Source organism: Oryx dammah, unplaced genomic scaffold (genome assembly GCF_014754425.2).
Source record: "Oryx dammah isolate SB20612 unplaced genomic scaffold, SCBI_Odam_1.1 HiC_scaffold_1, whole genome shotgun sequence".
Classification (NCBI taxonomy): domain Eukaryota; kingdom Metazoa; phylum Chordata; class Mammalia; order Artiodactyla; family Bovidae; genus Oryx; species Oryx dammah.
The window spans coordinates 39,942,409-39,966,657 of NW_024070185.1; the positions used below are offsets into that span (position 1 = coordinate 39,942,409).

At 39.3% G+C, this 24,249-nt stretch overlaps 1 protein-coding gene across 1 annotated transcript in view; it reads left to right on the forward strand.

Moving 5' to 3' along the window:
• GLIS3 (GLIS family zinc finger 3) overlaps nt 1-24,249 on the forward strand; it is a 501,883-nt gene that overhangs the window by 390,764 nt on the left and 86,870 nt on the right. The window contains exon 7 of the mRNA XM_040244340.1: nt 23,223-23,364. Coding sequence (XP_040100274.1) covers nt 23,223-23,364 — 142 coding nt within the window. The remainder of the gene's footprint in view (nt 1-23,222; nt 23,365-24,249) is intronic.

The window sequence follows — 24,249 nt, forward strand, 5'->3', positions numbered from 1 at the left end:
CATTAGTGTTTTATTGCATAACTGGGGAGGGAAAGGCTAGCCAAACAGACATGTAAAACTGACCATCACACCCACAAAATAAAATACATTATGTTAAAATTTAACTGAGGCTACTTTATTTGAAGGTGATACTAGTGACAAAAACGGAGCCTGGTAAAACTCATAATTTATTTTAGTGCAAATTAATTATTCACTAGGAAAACATAAGGAAATTAATTATCAGATATACTAATCTTACTCCCTTTTACTATACCAGTGATGATTCAAAGCAAATTAGTTCATGCAATTAATTTATAGATAGCATGCTGAAAGAGTCGAGGAGGATTAGGGTTCAGTCCCTGGGTTGGAAAGATCCCCTAGAGAAGGAAGTGGCAACCCACTCCAGTATTCTTGCCTGGGAAATCCCATGGACAGAGGAGCCTGGCAGGCTACAGTTCATGGGTTTTAAGAGTCAGACATGACTTAGCAGCTTAAACAGCAACAATTCTGAGTTATATATCAGAGAACTTACAGAATCATACAAGGTTATCATATGTTAACTTTTAATTCAATCATTTTGGTCATAAGTTTATATCATATAATGTTTATTAATATAGTGTGTTTTTATCATATTAAATGAAATAATGACAGTAAAATGCTTACCACGGCATCTGGTATGTTATACATGGCCAATAAGGGTTAACTATTACTACTATAATTACATCATGTTGTCTACTAAGGGTTGCTAAGAGAGAAGACAAGTTATTGTTGAAATTTTAGTAAAGTTGTTTCTCTCTGCTCGAGATTTCTCCATTAATTTATTTTACCCTCAAAGGGATTTTAGCTGTTTAAAAACAATTAAAGGAAACTGAGATCATAACATAATTGTGAATTGTTTATATATCTATTTTGTTTTTCTCATACTAGAAACACATTTGTGGTCTTATTTGTGTGTTTTAAAATCTTTACTAGACAAACTTACTGGAGAGAGTCCATGTCTTTTGGTTGAAAATCCCTACCACTTGTTGTTTTCCTGTGGATAGTGTTATATGAATGGGAAATGGGTAAATATAGATTTCATGCAGGAGAGTTTTCCTGTTATATCCACTTTAGACCTTGTTGTTGTTGTTTTGAATTTGCCTCTGTTAAACTGTTCTCATTGGTGAAATCTGGGTAATAACAGCCATCCCGTGGGTATGTGGTCGCTACTAGTGAGGAAACACATGCCCAGTGCTTGCTGAGGTCCTGTATGAGACAGAGCTCCATCCTTGGAGGAGGTAGCTGCGGCCACAGGGATGGGAGTTAGAAATGCTATTACAATAGAGAAAAATACCTTGTCATCATCCTTTTCTGCTGGGGAAACTGGCTTTTATTAGTGGTGTGTGGGTGTGTGCTAAGTCACTTTGGTCATGTCTGACTCTGCCACCATAAGGACTATAGCCTGCAAGGTTCCTCTGTCCATGGGATTCTCCAGGCAAGAATACTTGCCTGGAGTGGATTGCCATGCCCTCCCCCAGGGGATCTTCCCCACCCAGGGATCTAACCCATATCTCTTACATCTCCTGCATTGGCAGGAAGGTTCTTTACCACTAGCACCACCTGGGAAGCCCCTTTATTAGTGGTGCACAGAGGCAAAAGTCAGACAATAGCAAGAATTTTCTAAGAGGAGAAGAGTTTTTTCCTGCCTCAGCTGGTTTATTTGAATTCATACTTGAAAAGTTAGGGGAACTTGACGAATAGATCTTTGAACCTTCTGCAGGGCACCACTTGAGTTGCTCATCAAGCAGAATCCAGTCTCGGTGATTGAGTTGTTTTAATAGTGATATGATAACAGTGATAATCTTATTTTGCCTACATTTAATACTTATTTCAGAGCTATATTGTATATATTATCTTATTTTATTCTTCTGGCTTTTAGAGTCAAGATGACTTCAAGATGGCTCTTTTTTTCAACCTCTACTCTCTTTAGTGTGTTTCTGAGAAATGAGAAAGTTTAGAAGTGGAAAGGGAGCTCAGTATGATGCCAAAGGTGGTATGCTGTTTTCCTCCAAGACCTACAGAATGTACTCCAGAATTAGCTAGTACTGCCTGATGCAAAGCCTTCCATTAAGTCTTGACATACTGTTTGCAACCTTGGCGTTCCACAGAGCATTTTGGCAAAAGATTATTGTGCTACTCAGCAATCCAGACCCCTCTTTATAGACTCCAGCAAAGTGTCATGTGACATCTTAAATGCTCACTGTTTCTGTTGTTTGTTGAGCCCTAACTCTTCAGTTAACTGTTAGGACTGTTCTTTTCACCGGAATAGAAAGATGTTTTTCCTCTTTCTGGGGATGGGTGCTTGCTGTGCTGTCACTGCACAGGGTCAGCTGTGGGCACAGCTGTAGTCCATTGGAATTGTGAGTCCTTAGATGGAACCTCATCCTCCCTGGAGTCCAGTATGGGGAATCACATTCAAAAAGTCCCAAAAGATGTTCATAAAGTCCCTTCATGACATCTTCAGCTCTCTGATTTTTAAGACAATCTTTTTGTTGTTGTTATTTAGTAAGTTTGGTAGTCCAAACATTCTTTATATAATTAAGTAAAAAATCTGCCTTGGTAGAGCACCCACACAGAAGCTCTAGTTCTCTCTGCCAAGGATGCATCTTTGTTTCCATTAATGACCTTACTGATGTATGTAGAAATTCTGCATTAAAATTCCTGTTATCCTACAACTTTTCCTTATTACCCATCTTCTGGATTTTTAGTGTATGGATTGCATGACTTTCTGTTCTCTTCATTTCATTAATGTCACAGAAAACAGTTTCAGGGAGAGTCACAGGAGACGGCAGTGTCATTTCCTGGTTATTGCGGCAGCATTGAACTGAAAAGGTTGACAGGGAGCAGATGTTTAAAGATAAACTCTGGTCAGATTTCTGATGTAGAAAGATAGTTATGGTGGTAATATGGGGCATGAAGTAGGGACCTAGGATGAAAGGAGATAAGACAGTTAGGTTGGATTATTGTTAATCAATTTTGTTTAGATACCGTGGCTCACGCAGTTATGACCATATCCAGCATGGCTATCATCAGTTCAAGGTTTCTCAGTCTTCTCCAAAATGCTATCATTATCTCAGGTTCCAAAAGGCTATCATGAGAGACTTTGTTAAATAAGTTGTTGAATTGTAGGCTCATTACATATGTGGCTTTCATCTAATGGTATCTGAAAAGGGAATAGGAATTCTCTAGTTGTTCTCAATAACCCCATCCTAGACCCCATTGACTTTCTTTCTTTTGAAAGAAACTAACCTATCTTATTTCTAGAAGCTTTCCAAGCATAAAGTTTAAGCATTCTGGTTATCAGTTGTATTTCTCGACTGAAATTTGAGGTATAGATTTCTGTTTCTACATTTTTCTGTGTCTTGTCTCTTGGTACTTTCTCAGAACATACTTTTATAATCAGGCTTACAAGTGTTTTTGGTAGCAGAGTTAGTGTGACATTAGAATTCTGAAGCCTCTGACTAGCTAGTGGCCTCTCTTGCAGTCTTCTCTCCTATACTAGACCTTGCTCTCCTCTCTCACTCTACTTCTGGCAATCATGTTTCTCATAATATTCATTTGGTTCTCCCAGATATAGGAAATATAGAACCCAGGTAGTAGCAGAATCATGATATAGTTCATCACAGTGGCTTAACATTGCTATATATCTTTCTGTATATTATTTTTCTATCTTATATAAACATGGGGCCCCTTTTACTCAGTAGTAAAAATCGCTTACATGAGGAGATTTTATCACTCAACGTGAGGCAAGAACATCATTGGTCTCTGAAAAAGGAGGCTCAAAATGGAAAACTTAAGTAAAGAGGTGACAGAACGTGTCAGGCAAGAAGCGGTGATTCACAGCAGTGCTTTGGACTAGGCTAGCACACAAGCCCCAACTGTAGGTAATATTTACTCAATATGGATTTTGAATAGAATTGATAGTACAAAGGACATCGTCAGTGTTTTCTTGTTTGTACATAAGCAGATGCAGAAGTCAGGTTTCATTTCTTTGTACTCAAATTAGCAATCAAGGATGATCCATTCCCCTGCTCTTTTAAAAAAATCTTGTATCTTCATATGGAAAAATGTCAAAAACGAGTTCCCCAATTTTCAAGTCATACTCAGACACATTAAGGCACCCTCAACCTTGGCGTAAATGAACAGAGGAACCTAATGTTCATAATGATTTCCCCACCTCCCATCTCTATCCCAGTTATGAGCCCCCTCCCTCCCCAGAATATTGGAAATTAATCAGAGATTTCAACGCAGCAAAATACTCACGAACTCAACACCACTTATATCTCTTCAACCATCAGTGATCGCAAAAAGAAGTGAATTGGCATTTAAAACATCCAGTAATAATACAATGGGTGCAGTTACCCATTTTTATTCTTTTCCCTTATAAAATAAAAGCTTAAAGGAAGTGGGAGGAAGAACAATAAGAACCATTTGATACTCATCTAGCATAGTTTACGCCATTTTCACACCCTTTTACCTCTTTAATCTTCACAATTATACAAGGTCAGTGTTACAATTATTATTGTAATCCCATTTTAGAGATGAAAGACATAAGCCTCAGAGAAGCTAAATGTCTTTACAAAGCACTCTCAGTAAGTAGAAGTTACTCCAGCTAAGTTGTTCTGACTCTGCATCTGGTGCTCCTTTGACTCTGCCATTCTTACTGTGGGCTGTCTTGAGTTTCCAACATGGGAAATTTTGTAACTTGTCAACAAGTTCTTAGCATGAGGATCATTCTGAGAAGCTCTGTAGTAGCCTTCTCTTAGAAGATGGTAGCTGGGCCCCTAACTGAAGCCCTGGGGCCCCCATGCTTTGGAGTGCCTTCCTTAAAATTTCCAAACCCTTTTTTGGTGACTGGGCCAGCAGTACCGTCCAGGTGAGGAACCCTGAACCCAGACTGGCACCCATAGTGGTGCCAGCCCTCACTTCTCTCCTTCAAAGCATTCTCTCACCCTCTACCATATATATAGGGTCAACTAGGTACCCTAATGAGCTTTTGGACAGATGCCTTTAGGCTCTTCCTGAGGTCTTGTAGGCTGGACCAGATTCCAAGAGGGCAGATCATTTGTGCTGGCTAATGTAACATTTCTTTTGCTGAATTACCTGAGATTGGCTCTCAGTGTGATGCTACATACTGATTTGGGGTGATTCAAATGGATTATATTGACAGGAACCCGGCAAAAATATTTTTCCCAGTATTCTATACATCCTGGGGATGGTCTAATAATTGGCAGGAACTGTAAAGCATCTGAGATTTTACCCTAGGTACAGGGTAATAAATTAGCCTGCTACAGTTTCATAGAGGCTGGCAGAAGACACACACCTCCTGGTCAGAGACAAAGGTGAGGTTATTACTCACAGCAGGAGCAGTAGCCAGAGTGTCATCTTTTTCTTATGCAAGTTTCTTAAGTCTGAGTTCCTACAAGGTGACATGAAGAAAACTCAGTGGATTGTATTACACAAGGGAAGTTCTAAGCTTCAGTTCAGTCACTCAGTCGTGTCCAACTCTTTGTGACCCCATGAATCGCAGCATGCCAGGCCTCCCTGTCCATCACCAACTCCCGGAGTTCACTCAGATTCACGTCCATCAAGTCAGTGATGCCATCCAGCCATCTCATCCACTGTCGTCCCCTTCTTCTCCTGCCCCCAATCCCTCCCAGCATCAGAGTCTTTTCCAGTGAGTCAACTCTTCCCATGAGGTGGCCTAAGTACTGGAGTTTCAACTTTAGCATCATTCCTTCCAAAGAACACCCAGGGCTGATCTCCTTTAGAATGGACTGGTTGGATCTCCTTGCAGTCCAAGGGACTCTCAAGAGTCTTCTCCAGCACCACAGTTCAAAAGCATCAATTTTTCGGCACTCAGCCTTCTTCACAGTCCAACTCTCACATCCATACATGACCACTGGAAAAACCATAGCCTTGACTAGACGGACCTTAGTCGGCAAAGTAATGTCTCTGCTTTTGAATATGCTATAGGGAACCCAAATCTTTTCTGCCATCCAAAAGTAGAGTGTTCCTGTGAAACCTTTCATAAACAGAAATGGTATAAAGCAGAGAAGCAATTACACATCTTGCTAACAGATGCTCAAAATAAATGGAGATAAAGAATAGATGTTCATGGATGGAGATCAATGCTATGGAGGCTTGATGGTGAGATTCTGAATGTAGTGTAGTTCCCGGGGAGGGAGGTTGGTGGTGCCTCTCTTGCTGCTTCAAATGTGCACTGCTTCCATAAAACCTCACCACAAAACAAACGGTGAACTCTATTTTTGCTTTTCACTTTTGTGAAAGTGAAAAGAACTTTTTTTTCCCCCACAAAAGTGAAAATCCTCTTTAAATTCCTTTTGCTTAGTGAAAAACAGGTACTATGTAGGTCTTTTATAAAAGCTGTGTCGTAAAGCAAACTTTTTCGAAAAGTGGGGGATCTTTGTAATGCATGCAAGTATGCCTGCTGTTTGCTAAGAAGGAAGATACTATCCCAGTCAGTTTTCCAAACCTGTTTGATCTAGAAACATCCTTAAAAAAGATAGTCTAAAAAGGCAATCAGTACCTATCTTGCCACAACGTGGAGAAACTTGAGATGCCTGTAGAGAATTGCCTCTCAACAGTAGGTTCCTATTGCTCCCTCTTGATTCAAATGTGTAAGAACAGCCAAATAGTAACCCCAGCCTATCATGGGATGACCCTAAATCTTCAGAATTATCCCAGAAGAAATGATTTCCAAAAGAAAAGCCTGAAGCCAGGAAAGAAGGAACATGATTATATACCTTGTGGATCTGTATATAACTTGCCATTTCCATTCAAGTTTGTTTCAGATACTATGGTGCTGCCCATGGGTAGCACCAATTATCTCATGTTTTGATGTGGGAGTTGCTCACCTATTCCTGGAATTATCTATATCACTAGTCTGTTACAATGCTTTGAATCTCCACTATTACAGTCATTCTTTCCAGGTACTGTCTCCAGAAGATTCCTGTATAATTTTGTTCTATTATATGGCAAAGGCAATTCTATAGTCCCTTCACTACCACTAATATATCAGTATGGCTTCAATTACAAGTTTTCAAGTAGCTTGTCTATCTTCCGTGAGTATTATGAGAGGAAGGTGGTTTGAATGGGATTATGGAATCAGAAGAAGTGAGAAATGATGGATATACTTGGATCTGGGAGAGGTACTTTCAGTAGGCTCAGGGGGATAAAGGAATAGTTTGAAACCACTGGAGGCAGAGAAAAACTGAGCATTGGGGAGCACTGGGAAAAAATGGCTGGGTGATGTTTTAGGAGGCACTCCACAATTTATCCTGGAGCCTATTCTGCTATTGGACTTTAAGAGTAGATCTTAAAATGGATTTTTTACTATTCCAACTCCTTAGTTTTCCTTGGCTTTTAAAAAGAATGTAGGCAGTACATTTTAAAATGAATGTCAGGGGAGCGTTTTTAAAGGAGCAACGCAAATGCAGTTGTGTTTGCTCACTTGTCTATCAACGTCACCCTTCTGTTTCGACACCCAGCTCGGCATCAGCTGTGTGCACTGTACGTGCAGACATCTTCAGCCCTGACAGCACTTGCTCTTTGTGGCTATCACCTCTTTGGCCATCCTGCTGTGCAAATGCTGCCGTCAATGACTTGGATGCAAAGCAGTGATATTTACATTGATATGGTTAAGTTAACTTTGTGGTGGTGAAAGCCTCAGTTTTTCATTTCCTGGCTGGTATTTGCAGTGTGGAATTGCAACACTGCATTTACGTGCATTTTTGCTTTAAAATGTTCTGTGGTATTGCAACATTTGAGAAATTCCCAGAGAGCCTTAATCTTCCTACAAACACTGGTTTGTAAGATGAGGGCCAAGTCACTATCTCAAAGTAATATCCTGTGCCCCTGCTGCATAATTCTGGTTTTCGTTTGTATATCTTTAGACTGTCCCTATGCTGTCTCTTAGTTCATTTCACTCTGGAGGATGCCAATAAAAGAATGAAGAAAAAAGATTTTTTAAAAATATTCTAGTTTCTTTTTTTAAGAGCAATTGAAGTTAAAGCTACTTTCCCTATTGTTTTCCATGAAATTGCATTTAAAATGTTTTATTAATGCAAAGACATGCATTCAAGACTAAGGACTAGTGAAGAGTAGCCATGGCAACCAGGAAGCCATTCAGGAGGTTAAAAAAAAAAATGCAGTAAAGAGTAAGTGTTTTAATCCTTAACTTTAATCCCTTTACTTCCTGTTCTCAAAATGAAATATAAATCAGGCACCATGGAGCGCTGCAATTTTTCTCTGAAAAGGATGTTGGCAAAAGAGGATTAGTAATGGACAGACGTATTTAAAGAATTTAATCACACAATTTGTTGTAAAACTTTTGAGACCACAAGTGACCAGTGCCTTTGAGTGGTGTCAGTGAGAATCTACAAAACATACTTTGAAACTGATTAGAGAGTTGGCACAGAGGGACACCCCTGTTTGCTATTATTGTTACATCATTTCAGCCTGTGGTAATGACATGAGAAACCAAGGAATTTGCTTGGTTCCCCCAGTGGGTTGGTAGAAGACTGGTCGGGGGAGTGTCTTATTGGTAGAATAGAGATATTCTTTTGATCTTCAAAATACTAGGGAAAAACTAAGTCGCCTGTATTTCGCATACTACCTTTCCTTGAAGTTTGATTACTATGGGAGCTTCTCAAAGATGTGTGCTTCCCATTGTCAACAGACTCTTGGGTTTCTGCTAAAAAGCACAGACTTTGCTTTCTGTGGACAATAAAACAGAATTCTCAGAAGGATAAATTATTATTTCTTAGTGTCTCTTTTTTGTTTGTAAGATTTGCTTTTACATGGAGCCCTGCTGATTTCTTAATTTCTATTTAAAAATAAAATATCTATATTTTCCCCCTTAAAGTCAGACCTAAAATATGCCCTCTACACTGGCTTTAAATGTTGGTTGACTCTGCAGCACATCTGTTTTCCCTTGTTCTACTTTGAAGGATTATGGGGATAAAAGGGCATATGTCTTTTGATGGCACTTTTCCCTTCCTCAGTATCTGTGCTGTGTGTGTGTATGTATATACATATATATATATGTATATACATATTTCTAATGGGCTAAAAATTACCAGTGCACAGGGCTCTTTACAGAGATCTGAAGTAGCTACAACTCGTACTAGCTCCTTGCATTGTCAGAATGTGAAATTACTTCCAATAATATCTTCCCAAGGAGGTGCTAATAATAATGACAGACAAGCAACATGAGGACTAGAGCATTTGAGAGTGGAGTTAGACACAGCAGACCATTGAGCCTGGAGTTCCTTGTAGACATTGAGAATGAAAGCATACATTCTAAGTCTTGTAGATGGCAGAACATCTGGGGAAGAAAAATAGCATCATGTTCTCCAGCTAAGGGGACAACATGCAATACTGACAACACCTGTTTCTGCTTCCTCAATTTGACCTCATCTCATTTCTCCCCATACTGTTAGAACCAGCAAGGTTAGCATAGTCTTGGACAGAGTTTCTGAGATGTAATGTACACACACGCTGTGCTGGCAGCCATCATTATCCTTCCATGCTGTCTTTGGATTTTTTACTTTCTAGTCTGGGTTTCTAGGGTGTGGTAAGCTTTTTGGAGAGGGGATTGGAGCTCACTGCAGGGAGTGGATAAGAAGAAAGACCAAGTAATGCCAGTGTCCCAAGGAGGAATAAGTAGCTTCTATGGTTTTTCCTGTGGTCATGTATGGATGTGAGAGTTGGACTGTGAACAAGGCTGAGCAACGAAGAATTGATGCTTTTGAACTGTGGTGCTGGAGAAGACTCTTGAGAGTCCCTTGGACTGCAAGGAGATCCAACCAGTCCATTCTAAAGGAGATCAGTCCTGGGATTTCTTTGGAAGGAATGATGCTAAAGTGGAAACTCCAATACTTTGGCCACCTCATGAGAAGAGTTGACTCATTGGAAAAGACTCTGATGCTGGGAGGGATGGGGGGCAGGAGGAGAAGGGGACGACAGAGGATGAGATGGCTGGATGGCATCACGAACTCGATGGACGTGAGTCTGAGTGAACTCCGGGAGTTGGTGATGGACAGGGAGGCCTGGCGTGCTGCGATTCATGGGGTCGCAAAGAGTCAGACACGACTGTGCGACTGAACTGAACTGAAACATGAAAATAACTTTGGCAGAAGCTGCAAAGACCATAGGAAGTCTCTAGAGGAGTCCAGCCTCTGGCTTTACTCTAAAGAACTTCTCTGAACCAGGCCTCCTTTTCCGTGACCAAAGAGAAGAGTTTCATTTCACTGACATGTTAGAAGTTCATGAGATTCATGTATCATTCTAAGATATACAGTCCTCAGGTGAAGGCAGGAGAATTACCTTCAGTAAAATTCTTCCATGCCTTGACAAAAATAATACCATGGGCAAGCTCTTACTTTGGTTGGCATTACCTCAGGGGTGAAGAGATCCTGGCACCGCTAAAAGCTGAATGTGGAACGGTGACCAGGGAGACCAGGGCCACAGCTGGTCACTTACTCAACCAGGGTCCAGAAGATGGAGGGTCTTGTCTGTGTATGTTGTCAAAAAGGAGGCGAGAGTGTGTCATTTCAGGTCCAATCAACTTGAAATTTCTGTGTTCTGCTTCTCAACTTTATGCTGGACCTTGAATCTTTAACAGAGGGTAGAAAGTTGGATTTGTTCCCAGCCCTTCCAGGTGAATCAGAGATGGGAAGTACAAAAGTAAATAATGAACATTTCCTATTGGAAAGATTGCTCATTTATACTTTCCAATAAGCAATATATAAATGTGAATACTGTTATCTAGTGAAATCTAGTGTGAACAGGGACTGAGCAGTATAAGAAATTAAACTTTCCAAGTATCTTAAAAAAAAAACAAAAAAACTTCTGTTAAGATTTCACTTGTCTAGTTCCTGTTTTATTCTTAGTTGATAATTTCGGCATGCTACCTCACTCTTTTTTTTTTTCCCCTTTGCATTGCTATGAAGACATGATTTTATCTGTCTTTAGAGGCTGCCCTAAAGAATTAATAAATCCTTACAGCTATTGATTTGTTATTCATTCCTTTATTTGCTCACACATTTCCCCAAACACTTAGAGTACCTTTCATATGAAAAAAACACTGTTTTAGCTTACATGATTAGACAGCCATGGTTTCTGTTTACAAGCAGACTTTTTATCTTCTGTGACACACACACATATATAATGTATAAATAAGTATTACAGAATGTAGAAAACCACAGTACTATCAGAGTGATACAGAGAAATTGCTGTTGCAATGTCGAAAAAGGAAGAAATTATTTTGGAATGAAGAGGTGCGAGACGACTTCGAGGAAGCAGTGACATTGAATTGGACCTGAAGAATATGCAGGATATAGTGTAGATATGCAGGGTCCGAAGAAAAGGGGCCTCCGGATGAGGGAAGCATGTGGCCAGAAGGATGGCATGAGACACGAATGCGAGTGAACACCAGGTAGAGAGGAGGCTGTGTTGGCTGTGTGTGATACAGGCAAGGGGCGCGAAAGCACACTGCTAGGGGAGAGCCCCCTGTGAAAGCCTGTGAGTTTGGGCCATGAACAGTGCTTGGGGGAGAGTTTCTAGAGGGATTTGAAGCAGGGTGCTGTTGTCAGCAGTGTCCTTGGGGGAAATTAAACTGACTGCTGAGTAGAGGATGGATGGGAAAAGAGAAAGCAAGTGCTCTCCTTTGAAATGACAGCCTTCAACTTTCAGAAGTAGGTATCTAAAAATTGTCCAAACACTGATCTACGTGAAAATCAGCCTTAAATCTTTTTCAGACAATCTGTTTTAATTAAATGAAAGGAAGGAAAAATAACTTCTGCAGTTAGTCTCTCCCCACACTTACTAAACTGTAGCATATGAAGGGCTGTAGTCAGAAATCAATTCAAAGGAAGACAATAAGAAGCTGGTAAGATGGATGGGGGACGTAATTACTAGATAGCTGGCTGCTTTAATTAAACCTTGAGAATACTTGAATAGAAAGAAAATGCCACACTTGACTGCATGGGATGGAATGTGTGTGGTCACATTAGGACAATGAGCTGGTATCAGGAGGAATTTATGAAGCCATGATAGAAGCAAACCTTTTGTCTTCCTTTGAGTCTTTACAGCCTTATAACCCGGCCTCAAAGGGTAAAGGAGGATGTTTTTCCTGGTTGTGTGAAATTCCATGTTAATATTTCTGTGCTGCTAAGCTAAGTCGCTCCAGTCGTGTCCGACTCTGTGTGACCCCAAAGACGGCAGCCTACCAGGCTCCCCCGTCCCTGGGATTCTCCAGGCAAGAACGCTGGAGTGGGTTGCCAATATTTCTGTATTTGTCTAAAAAAGAATCTACCCTTCAATTTAAGGTTCTGCTTTTTAGATGTTCCTCCAAATACAGTTTGAATCTACCTTGACTATGTTCATTTGTATATCATTTTCCAGTGAGGAAAACAAAGCAGGATTCTTGGTGTCAGTTTTAGAATAATATTGACTTAGGAGGAAAATGATGTTTTTACAAATGTAAACAATGCAGAAAATCCAACCTGCATACCTTTCTGATTTCAACATACTTTTAACTTTAATTCCCCAACTCTATTTAGGATAGCTAGATAGTTGTACAGATTTTGGTAAATAGAACATCTATATAAGTATTAAAATCCCGCAGAGTATTCTGAAAATGTTTTGTTGTTGGTTTTGATTTCTAATATAATTGGATTTGAAAAAGTCCAGCTAGAAAATTGAGTAAAAGCTAGCTACAGTCTTCTGAGATAGAATAATTTGAGTGATATTCATTCTGCAAAAACTGTGCTAATGTCTTCATTAAGGCACTGTTTGGCCCCAGACTCAGTTTATGTGGCTAAGCAATAACAAGTATCAGTCCTAACAATTATAATAGTTTTTCTTCTTGAGCAAAAAATAATAATAATAATAATAATAACATTGTACTATGCTAGTCACTTTCTGTTGATCACCTTTTGTAATCCTATAATAACCCCATACTGTTGGTGTTATCACCACTATTCTACAGAGGATAGTTCGGAAGCCTTTCAAGGTTAAATATCTTGCCAAAGGCGATGTGTTAGTGGGTAGCAGAGATGAAGTTTGAACTTTTATCTACATGAACCCAAAGTCTCCATTCTTTTTCCTTTGTCATATTACTGTACTATTGTATGATAATAATAAAGAGAAAAATATCTAAAGATGGATGGGAGAAAAAAGAAAATAAAGGTACATGTAATAGAGTGCTATAAATGTTTCCACAGAATATTAATGGGAAAAAAATAAGAATAGAAATAGTAGTTAGCATGTGTTAAACATTGACTATATACCATTATTGGTGAAATAGCTTATTATCTCATGTTATCTGTTATCCCCCAACAAAAGCCTTATAAATTACCCACATTGTACAGAGAAAACTGAGCTAAAGCGATTTGTTTAACTACTTAATAGTTGTCTAACATTTCATAAGTAAGGGTACAGAAGCTCAAATCCAGGTAATTTTGGGTCCAGAGCCCATACTCTTATTTTTCATGATCATATCATAAACTATTATTTAAGTGACTGTTAATGGCTTAAAGAGCTGTTAATGTCTGTTAATGTCAATAGAGTATGGGCTGTTTTCCAGAGATAACTCACTCTTGGATGGAAATTTAGAACCATCATTTAACATAATCTTTGATGCCAGAGAATATTTTCATTAAGTTTGTAAATGGTCCTGAAATGGGGAATGTGGTAGCCAGCTGAGTGATAGAATCAAATGAAATACAGCCAAGAGCTTCTGTACCACCAAATGGCAATGAAGCTTTAAAAAGCTAGCTTCTGAATATAAAGAGGCATCAGAAATAAAGAGCATCACATATGAAAAAAGATCTAAGAATTTTTTACCCAATGGCAAGTTTTATTTGAGCTGCACTATAAGCTCTGCAAGGGCAGGGAACTAGGTTATCTTGGGCATGACTTTATCTTCTAGGCCTAGTATAGTGTGGGGAGCACAGTAAGGAATTCAGTAAATGGAATGAATGAATGAATGAATAATATAATATGGATTTTAAGAAATGATTCTTTAGGTTGAATTGATAGAAGTGGAACATTTAGAACAAGGGATGTGTTTGTTCTATTATACTCTCTCCTGGTCAAACAGCTAGTTCACTGTATTAGTATTGGGATAGCATTTGCACATTTAGCTATCCAGTGAATTCCAGTGTTAAGAGAAATTGGTGTGGTAAATGTAAGAATATGCTACATGAGAAACCAGCGATTGATGTTTTAGATGACTTCTGTGTACCAAGCAGGGTTTCAAGAACTTTCTAAATATTATCTAATTTATTTCTTAAAGCAACCAAGATAGCTCAGTGATATCATCTTCATTTTACAGAAGGGAAACTACACTCTGACAAGTGAATGTATCTGCCTTGGATCACTTGGTAGCTGAACCACAATTTGTCAGACTAAGAGACCAAATCTCCTCCTACTTAACATTACTCTTATCTATACTAAAAACTAAAGATATTCAACCTGGAGGAAAAAAAAAAACAACTGCTAAGGAATGACTGACAAACTAAATTACAGCCACTTTTAGGGCTGAAATTCTGTAATACTGCAGCATTTTAAGATTTCTCATATATTAAAAGAAATATAAAGTAGACCATGAACAGAATTATTCTATGTGGTCTGAGGGAAGAGGGGAAAAATAAATTCCAGTGAGTGGAAATTGTGGGAGGCAGATTACAGATCAACTTGAGGCAGACCTTCCTAATGACTAGATCAATTTAACAGTGGAACACAGAGGAGTTGTAAGAAAGTGAGTTCCCTGTCATTGAAGGGATTTAAGCAACAGCTGAACTGCCACCATGATATGTAGTAAGTTGGCAGTTTACTAGCCTACATTTAAATTTAAATTAATTAAAATTAGGTTAAAATAAAATAAAGGTTGCTTCCTCAGTTCCACTAGCTACATTTCAAGTGTTTTTTAATCACATGTGACTAATGCCTACAAACTAGTACTCTACAGAACTTTTCTATCATCCAAGAAAGTTCCTTTGGACAGCGTTATTATAGCCCTGGTGCATAACATTTGTTCTTCTTACTCTGAAATTGTTTCATCAATCACCGTTTTTTACTAGATAGCCAGTAATTATGTTGTATCTCTACAGGAATTTATTTTTCATGTCTCTTATTGAGACATATACCCTGGTATGTATATCTATTGAGATATTTTGGCATGTTCATGAAGACAAAATTTTTGGCCTCTCGAGGCAGTGCTAACCAAATAGGTACTTCCTATTATAGAAATGCAGGGTGTCCAGCTGGACTATACCTCTTGTTCATGAAGAAGTTTCTTCCAATACTCTTTTTCTAAGTCTGCACTCTTATTTCTTTTCTTCTTTGCAAATTGGTCATTCCCAAAGGAAATGAGTTTGATAACAGATTGTTGGAGATTAATTACCTATGATAAGCCAAAGCCACTTCATAAATGTCAGGGCTGAGGAATCCCTTAAAGATAGAAATTTTCGATTCAACTGGAAATTAATTGTAATTAATATAATAGGTTAATTCATTGTAATTATTTTTAAGCCTTTTGGCAATGAGTTAATTCCCCAGGATCCACATTGCTCAAAGTGTCATAGAGAATGCTTGATGAGAATGCTCTGGTACTAAACCTTAACCCTCGGAAAAAAAATCCTATTTGTTTTTTCTTCTGGTTGAGTTTCTTCATAAACATATTTTGGTGGCATTTGATTTCTGGAGAACAAAGGAATCCCTGGAAGATGATGCATAAACATGCACAGCCCAGATAGAGGATGCTCATTGGAGAAAGGGGAAACAAAAGGCCTTTGATTGTACCTCTTTCTCTTTGGAAGTATGTCTTGCTTCAGAATAACAGAATGCCTTTGCTGTTGGAATAAAATGTAATGGAACCAAAAATTGAAGAATCTGGGCCTTTTTCCCTTTCCTAATTATTTCCACTTGACTCACTTAATCTTGGACGATTATTCAATCATATCTGAAATGAGAAAATGATGGGAATAGAATTTCCGTCTCTTGTTTCAAGAGCTTATAAACATTAACAGAATAGTCTTGAACAAAAAAAACAAATACAAATCACAATTGACGGTACCTTGTTTTTAGCTATTAGGAAAAATCCCTGCATTGTTAGGAAAGCAGTTCAAGTTACCAAATGCGGGAACCTTGTCAAGACTTGATGCGTGATTTCATTATTAACGCTGAAAAACTATCATTTAGAACAAATATTTCATAATGGGAGATTGTATGCAAGCTAAGGAGCCAGTTTGTTTACTTGCACCTGGATAGGCCAAGAAATTAAGCCCTAAAATGGGTCATTAATGATCAGGATTATTAACACTCAAAGATTCACAGGTTGGTTTCTGAGACTCAGAGAGGTCTCTTTTCTTCCTAGTATGTCCGTGAACCTTACTGCAGGTTTACGAAGAGAAAGTGTGAAAGAGTGAAAGTATTAGTCACTGAGTCGTGTCCTACTCTTTGAGACTGTAGCTCACCAGGCTCCTCTCTCCACGGGGTTGAACCTGGGTCTCCTGCACTGCAGGCAGATTCTTTACCGTCTGAGCTACCAGGGGAGCCCGCTATGAAAAGAAGGACACGTGCAATCCTAATAGGTTGCTGAGGGCTAGATCGGACTGAGTATGAAATAAAACTTCTGATAGTTGGTACTATCGGAAATGAAAGCTAACTGCCAAGGTAAGAAAGTTGCCTGTTACCATAGGGAATCAAACAGAGTCTGAGAGCCTCTACTGGGGTTGCTATAGGGCAGTAGTACATAAGATAGAGGTTTGGCCCTAGTGATGTCTGAGGCTCTTTTAAATGCTAATTATTCTTGTAAATTAGGGTTTTGTTTTTAATTTAGGCTCCACAATTATGCTTTTAGTCACATCCATAATGGCCCAGGGGCTTCCCAGGTGGCACAGTGGTAAAGAATCCACCTGCCGATGCAGGAGATGCTAGAGACCTGGGTTCAGTCCCTGGGTGCAACCCACTCCAGTATTCTTACCTGGAAATTTTCATGGACAGAGGAGCCGGCTGGGCTACAGTCCATGGAGTTGCAAAGAGTTGGACATACTAAGCACACAGGAGAGATAATAGCCCAGGATACCCTACTTTCATTAAGCATATGGTTACTATACTATACCTGTGTGTGAGCAGAGCAGGAGCTGAAGAAAAGGAAACAGTATGTGTGTGTGAGCATCTCTGAGTGCTGCTGATTGGCTCTCTGAATTCCTGAGACAAATAAAAAGGATTTGTGGGCATTTACTAAGTTGGGTGCTCCCAGAAGCAGACTGTGAGCCAAAGATCCAGGTGCCTGTGAGTTGTTAAAGAACTGCTCCCAGGAGAATATAGGAGAGGAATGAAGGAAGGGGCTAAAGCTATAAACATGGACGACCCTACTGGGAGCTGTGGACTATAATTTACACTTCAGAATTTGTCCCACTTTGGCACTAAGAAGCGCTGGTTGGTCATGCATTTGTGTATTGGTTGGGGGGCGGGCGGTGTCTGTTAGCTGTAAAGTATGCAGAAGCTGGGGGGTGGGCACAGGAAAGTTAGGAGACAGGGCAGTTCAGAGCTAATCCAAGGGATCAGAAGGGATCTGGGCAGAGCAGCAGCAGCCTTTCCCATATAGTAACTATGATCTGTGTCTTCTTCCCAGGTGGTGCTAGTGGTAAAGAACCCACCTGCCAATGCAGGAGAAAAAAGAGACATGGGTTCAATCCCTGGGTCGGGACGATCCCCTGGAGGAGGACACGGCAACCCATTCCAGTATTCTTGCCTGGAAAATCTCATAGACGGAGGAACCTGGCAGGCTACAGTTCATAGGGTCACACAGAGTCAGATACAGCTGAAGTGACTTAACATGCACACATTTGCTGTATCTTTTAAAATTCTCCTTCAGGAGAGGTAATTAAGACATGAACAATTGTGTTTTTTAAACACATCCACACACCACTAGAGATTGTAGCATCCTTTAGATAAAGTATTGTGTCTCATTCTTACAAATCCAGCTGGCACTGAATGATTTACCCAGATGCTGGTCCCACCCTGCCAGGTGCCATGGGGTTTGAAAGTTAGAAAGGCAGTCAGCTAACCGGGTCCTTGTGGACTTCATGATAGTGCAGACTAAACTCATAACAAGAAACAAAGCCTTAAACATATATCCAGTTGCAGGGTTGTTGAGAGCAGACTCTGCAGCTCTCCATATACCATGGGAAGCCCTGTTGGGGCTGACCTGGTCAGAGGGGGCTTCATTCAGGAGGGAGCCATAAATTGGATGTTGGAGAAATTCTACTGGGAGGAGGGAAAGCCATTCCAGGCAAAAGGAATGAACAGCATAATAAATGGGATGTCTGCAGACAGCGAGACAGTGCTCTTGAGAGGAGCAAAGGGTTTTGTCGAGGCCTTATGGAAATACCTATCTTTGGTATGTGGTGCACATCACAGAAACTCTTCTTGCCTTCTTGTCTTTGCCTTTCGGGACTGGTGTCCCAAATGAAAGGAGAGGATATTTGTTTCTTGTATGTAAAGAACAGTAAAGGCCCCATAAAGGGCATGTTCTTGCTGTCCTATCAGGGCAAGTATTAAACTGGGGTGAACATTTTTAACCCTTTTTATCCCTGCAACAGTATAAAAATCCAAATTGTACTCATGATATGAACTTCATGTAACCATTTATTATTATGAGATCTAAAGGGAAACATAATAAGAAATGGTTACATGAGGTTCATGTTGTTGTTTTTCAGTTGCTAAATCACGTCCGAGTCTTTGTGACCCTATAGACAGCAGCACGCCAGGCTTCCCTGTCCTTCACTCTCTCCCGGAGCTTGCTCAAACTCATATCCATCGAGTTGGTGATACCATCCAACCAACTCATCCTCTGTCGCCTGCTTCTCCTCCTGTCCTCAATCTTTCCCAGCATCAGGGTTTTTTTTCCAACGAGTTGGCTCTTTTCATCATGTGGCCGAAGTACTGGAGCTTCAGCTTCAGCATCAGTCAGTCTTTCCAATGAATATTCAAGGTTGATTTCCTTTAGGATTGACTGGTTTGATCTCATTGCAGTCCAAGGGACTCTCAAGAGTCTTCTCCAGCACCACAATTCAAAAGCATCAATTCTTCAGGGCCAACTCTCACATCCATACATGTCTACTGGAAAAACCATAGCTTTAAATATATGGACCTTGGTTGGCAAAGTGATGTCTCTGCTTTTTAATATGCTGTCCAAGTCTGTCATGGTTTTTCTCCCAAGGAGCAAGCATCTTTTAATTTCGTGGCTGCAGTCACCATCCACAGTGATTTTGGAGCCCAGGAAAATAAAATGAGGTTCATGTCATAAAGTCAGTTTGGTTTTTATAATCCCTTATTTCTGCAATTCATTTTCTCTTCTCATGACCAGAAAAGTCTCATCTCTTCTAACTAGCATTTTCTTAGAGAATCTTCTTATCAGGATTCCTCATGGTTCCAAAAGCATGGTTCCCAGACAACAACATCACCATGGCTTGGGAACTTCACAGAAATGAACTGCAAACCCACCGAATCATCAGTTCTGCACTGGAGCATGAAGGTGATTCTGATGCATGTCCAGGTTTGAGAGTCACAGTTAGAGACCATCCCCTACTGAAAAAGTTCCCTCTATCTTTTTTATATTCTTAAGAGCTAAGAAGATACTGCTTTATATAAATAATAGGATTTCTCACTCCAAATATAAAACCATAATATAGATACATGGAAAGATAGCTCTCCTTGGAGACTCTTCTGTGTGCATCCCGCCTCACCCATTTGATAACTCCTGGGTAGACAATGTTTAAGAACCTTAAATGATCTGGAAGTCCTTTTCTTTGTCTAATAATCTGAGAGAGAGAGAAAGATACTAAACTTACATACCATTACTGCATTTCTAAGCATATGGCCCTGCTTTGGAAATTTTGCATAAGGTCTTCAAGGACCTTAAGCAAAAAAAAGAAAAAAAGAAAGAAAGAAAAAAGTCCTTGAGGTTTGTTCAATTTAAGAAGCACTTTGTAGAACCATGTCTAATCCCAGAGAAAACCAAATTAACTCTCACCGCAAAGTTGTATGGAATCACACTCTTGGAAAACATGAATACTTGTAGCTAAGGAAGAATTGCCTGCCTTTAACTCCAGAAGTAACCGTGGCCATGAAATTCCTTGGAAAGACCTCATCAATACTCATGTCTGTAAAACCCTAGAGTAGTTGGTAATAGAAAGCAGAGAGACATTCATGTCTACTCTTAGTAGAACATGTGGGCCCCAGATCACATTTTAACAATGAAAGATAAATTAAAAGTGATCACCAGAACTCATTCTAAGGCTTGATTTTTTTCCAGTTTTTCTTACGTGGCATGTGTTAGGTTAGTACCAAAATATCAAACATACCTTCCATAGGCCCTGAGAGGGTTAGGCATTAACTCAGATAATCTTGGGCAGACATTCCAACGTGGCAAAAGCTAAGGAGATTATAATTGTCTTGTTCACTACATGTGTTAAACACTGCTTCCCTAAACTTAGGGTCGCTGTGCCATTTTCATATTCTTGGACTAAGAGCTGGACATGTGTTTGTCTCTTCATAAAGCTTTTTCAGTTCCAAGAAATACTGTTCTCTAAATAGTAATTTGCTGATGTTTTGTATCTGTGTGTATGTTTTTCTTTCTGATCAGAGTCATTGTACTGGCAACAACCAGCTCTCCACATGGGAAAGCCCGTTTGCAGTGTTTGTCAGTTTCCATAGTGTAAATGCTATCATCATGACCAATTTCAGGCTATCGATATGATGTCATTGCAAGTTTGGGAAAAGTAGACACAGTTGGCATTCTTAGATTGGTGCAAGCCAGCTCCAGCACATCACTGGAATGTTTGGAAAACTGAGGAAAGAATGAAAAGAAAACAGGAAATAAATTCATGATACTGCTGCTGAGGACAAAAATGATTTTTAATATTGAATTATATTTCCTTACAGTATTTTAGCTGTGTTTTAACATAATTGTTATCACTTTGTATACATAATTTTGTTTTGCCTTTATATTCATGAATATCATCCTAATGGTTGCCTAATATTCCATCAAATTGATGTAGCGTCATTTATCAGCTGTAATTAGGGGTTCCCTGGGGGCTTAGAAGGTAAAGAATTACGGCTTCCCTGGTGGCTTAGAAGGTCTCCTGCAATACCCAGATTCAATCCCTGAGTTGGGAAGATCCCCTGGAGAAGGGAATGGCTACCCACCCCAGTATTCTTGCCTGAAGAATTCCATGGTCAGAGGAGCTTGTCAGGCTACAGTCCATGGACTTGCAAAGAGTTGGACATGACTGAGTGACTGTCACTTTCACTTTCTTAGACATTTAAGTAATTTTTCCTAATTTTTAATAGTGCTGTGTCTCAATAGAGTGGTGAATATAAAGAACATAAATCTTCCTCCACTTTTCTGGCTATTTCCTTAAGAAACTCTAAGAGCAAATAATTTCAATTATGAGTCTTAAGAAAATCTTCCTCCAAATCGTGTGGAAAGTTTGTAACAATGTACACTCCAACCAACAGTGTTTTATGGTGCTTTTCTCACTCTACTTTCACTATAACTACCTCTTTTGTAAAGTTTTGATAATTTCATAAGTTTTTTAAAAGTTATAGCATTGCATTTATTTCTTTGCAATTGTGCTGAATATTTTTTAGGTTTATTCTCATTTTTGTTTCTCCTTTTTAAAAAATTTTTGTTCATGTGAAGTGCTGTGCGGTGAATTGGTCCCTTCCCAGGAGATCCTGCGGTCTACCTCCTCCCTCACTCATTTAATAATTTCTAGACTGGGAGTGATTAGAAGCTTTAAATGATCTGGAAGGCCCTTTTCTAATCTACTCATCTGAGAGGAAGAAAGAGAGGGTCACTAAACTTGTTCCTTCTTTCCCCCACTTACACCTCGGCTTTTTCCTGTTTCTCTACTCGAGGCCCAAGACTCCCTCCACTCCCGCCTTACTATTCGTCACATAATCCAGACGCAGCACAGGGCATGCGAGTTCTTCCTCCATACGTCTGCAGGGCTCACTCCCTCACTTCTCTCAAGGCTTTTTGCCAGTGCCATCTCCAACAGACTTTCTCTGAGCCCCCTATCTCAGGTTGCTATTGCTTGTCTCTAACTCATTGTATTTCTTCTCTCTATCACTCTTCTCTATAGCACTTATCACTATCTGCTGTTATATATTTTATTTGTTCATCATCTGCTTCCCCTCTAGAGTGTAAGTTCCTTAAGACAGTATCTCTAGAGCCTAGAGAGTATCTAATGCTCATTAAATAATTGTTGAATGAGTAAGTATACTCAAGTCCTGTATCTAAAGGGTTAGTTTTATCTTGATGAAGGCAAAATCAACTTATATGTTCTCTTTAAACAGAGAACATATATGTTTAAAAAGGACAGAAGATGGTAACTGTTTGCAATATCTGTGACAAATATATGTCTAGATTTTTAAAGATATTATGTTTTTAGACAAACAGAGGTTGGTATTTTTATATAACTAAATCTTCCATTGTGATTTTTTTTCCATTCAGATTATACTTACAAAATTCTTTTTCATAAATAAATCACATAACTTTGTATCTATACTTTATTCTGATATTTTTATGGCTCTTTAATATATAAAGAATTTATTGTGTTATTGTGATAAGATGAAGTCTATTTTTTTTATGTACCTTACTGTTGGAATAGTTTATTGCTTGTAATGATGTTGGTTTTTCTTGTTATCATGTTCCAAAAAATCTGTAGGTGTCAAATCTCAATGGACATTCTTAATTATCTCTAAGATATTTTCATCTTATTATATCTCTGTATTTTAAAAACACTTTACAATATGGACTAAATATACTTGAGTTTGTTTTTGATATCACTACAAGTTCTGATTAGATACAGAGCAAATCAAAGAAAACATAATAAGAAGTTGGGTTCCCAGAAGTGGAAATATCAAGGCCTGAAGTAAAATCTGCCTCTAGCCACATATTTCCTGAAACACCTGCCAGGTGTTATTAGCATTGGAAAGCTGACCCTTGTATTGACTCTCTAAGTCCAGTGCCTAACCTGTAGTTGTTACTTGATAAATATTTGTGCATGAACCTTAGGGCATGATATCCTTTCCAGAAAAAGGTATTCTGAGGAATAGCCTTCCTTTTCCATCTGTCTTCTGTTTTCTCCTTCTCTTAGCTGCGGTCCAGTGCAGAGCTCCATCCCGACCTGCTCACAGACTGCCTCACGGTGCAGCCCCTGCAGCCCTCCACCTCCCCACGAGACGCTGTCGATAGGGCGGTGGGATGCTCCCCAGAGCCCGGGCCTGACCTCTATCCAGGTAATATCAGCCGATTCAGCAAAGGCAGACCCAACCACATCAACTGTCCTTGTCTAGGCCCTTGACTCTGGTTAAAGGGAATGCATATATGAAAATGCTTCTAAGATCGTCTGTATTTCACTTTATCAGTAAACTGCAATTTATCCCCCTCCTGTCCTTCCCATCTGATTCCTAAGCTGGGTTTGTCAGCAGACTGTTTCTTCTCATAAAGAAACAAAGTAAAATAATACATTTGCTCTTTTAGTCCTGGCTTTCTGCCAAAAGTTCAATGTACCCAACCCTCCCAGGTATCTTAAATTTATTAACTTGATTGAGACTCAAAGGAAGTCTTTCCCCCTTAAGCAGGTAACAGGCTGCCTATGGATTTCTTAATGGAGCAGTCATTGTTGTCTTTGCATTGCAAAAGGAAGCCAGTCCCATGTCTCTCAGAAAAAAAAATCATATCAGTAAATCAATTTGTAAGAATGTCCATTAGTGTTTGTCAACCATTGGGGGAGGAGGGATAGGATGGCACTCCCAGAATAGCTTCCTTCTGCCTAGGTTTGAATAATAGATGACTCTATATTTAGAAAAATGTTATGTATGCAGTGAAAAATGAGAAAGGATTATTATTCAATAAGGACTTTTTTTTTATTTACTTTGTTAGCCTGGGCTTTTGTGCATTTTCCACTCCCTATAATGGTGATGTATTGGTACAAACATGGTTGGTTATAGTCTTCATATATGGAAAGCTCTTACTGTCATGCTATGAATATGAAAGCAAAAGTCCCACAACTCCACACTCCAGACAGTGGGAATTTTCTGTTTTCTGTGAATTACAAATTCTACTCCCTCCCCATCTGGTTCCAGCGCCAGGTTTTGGCAGCAGATTGCTTTTTCTTTTTA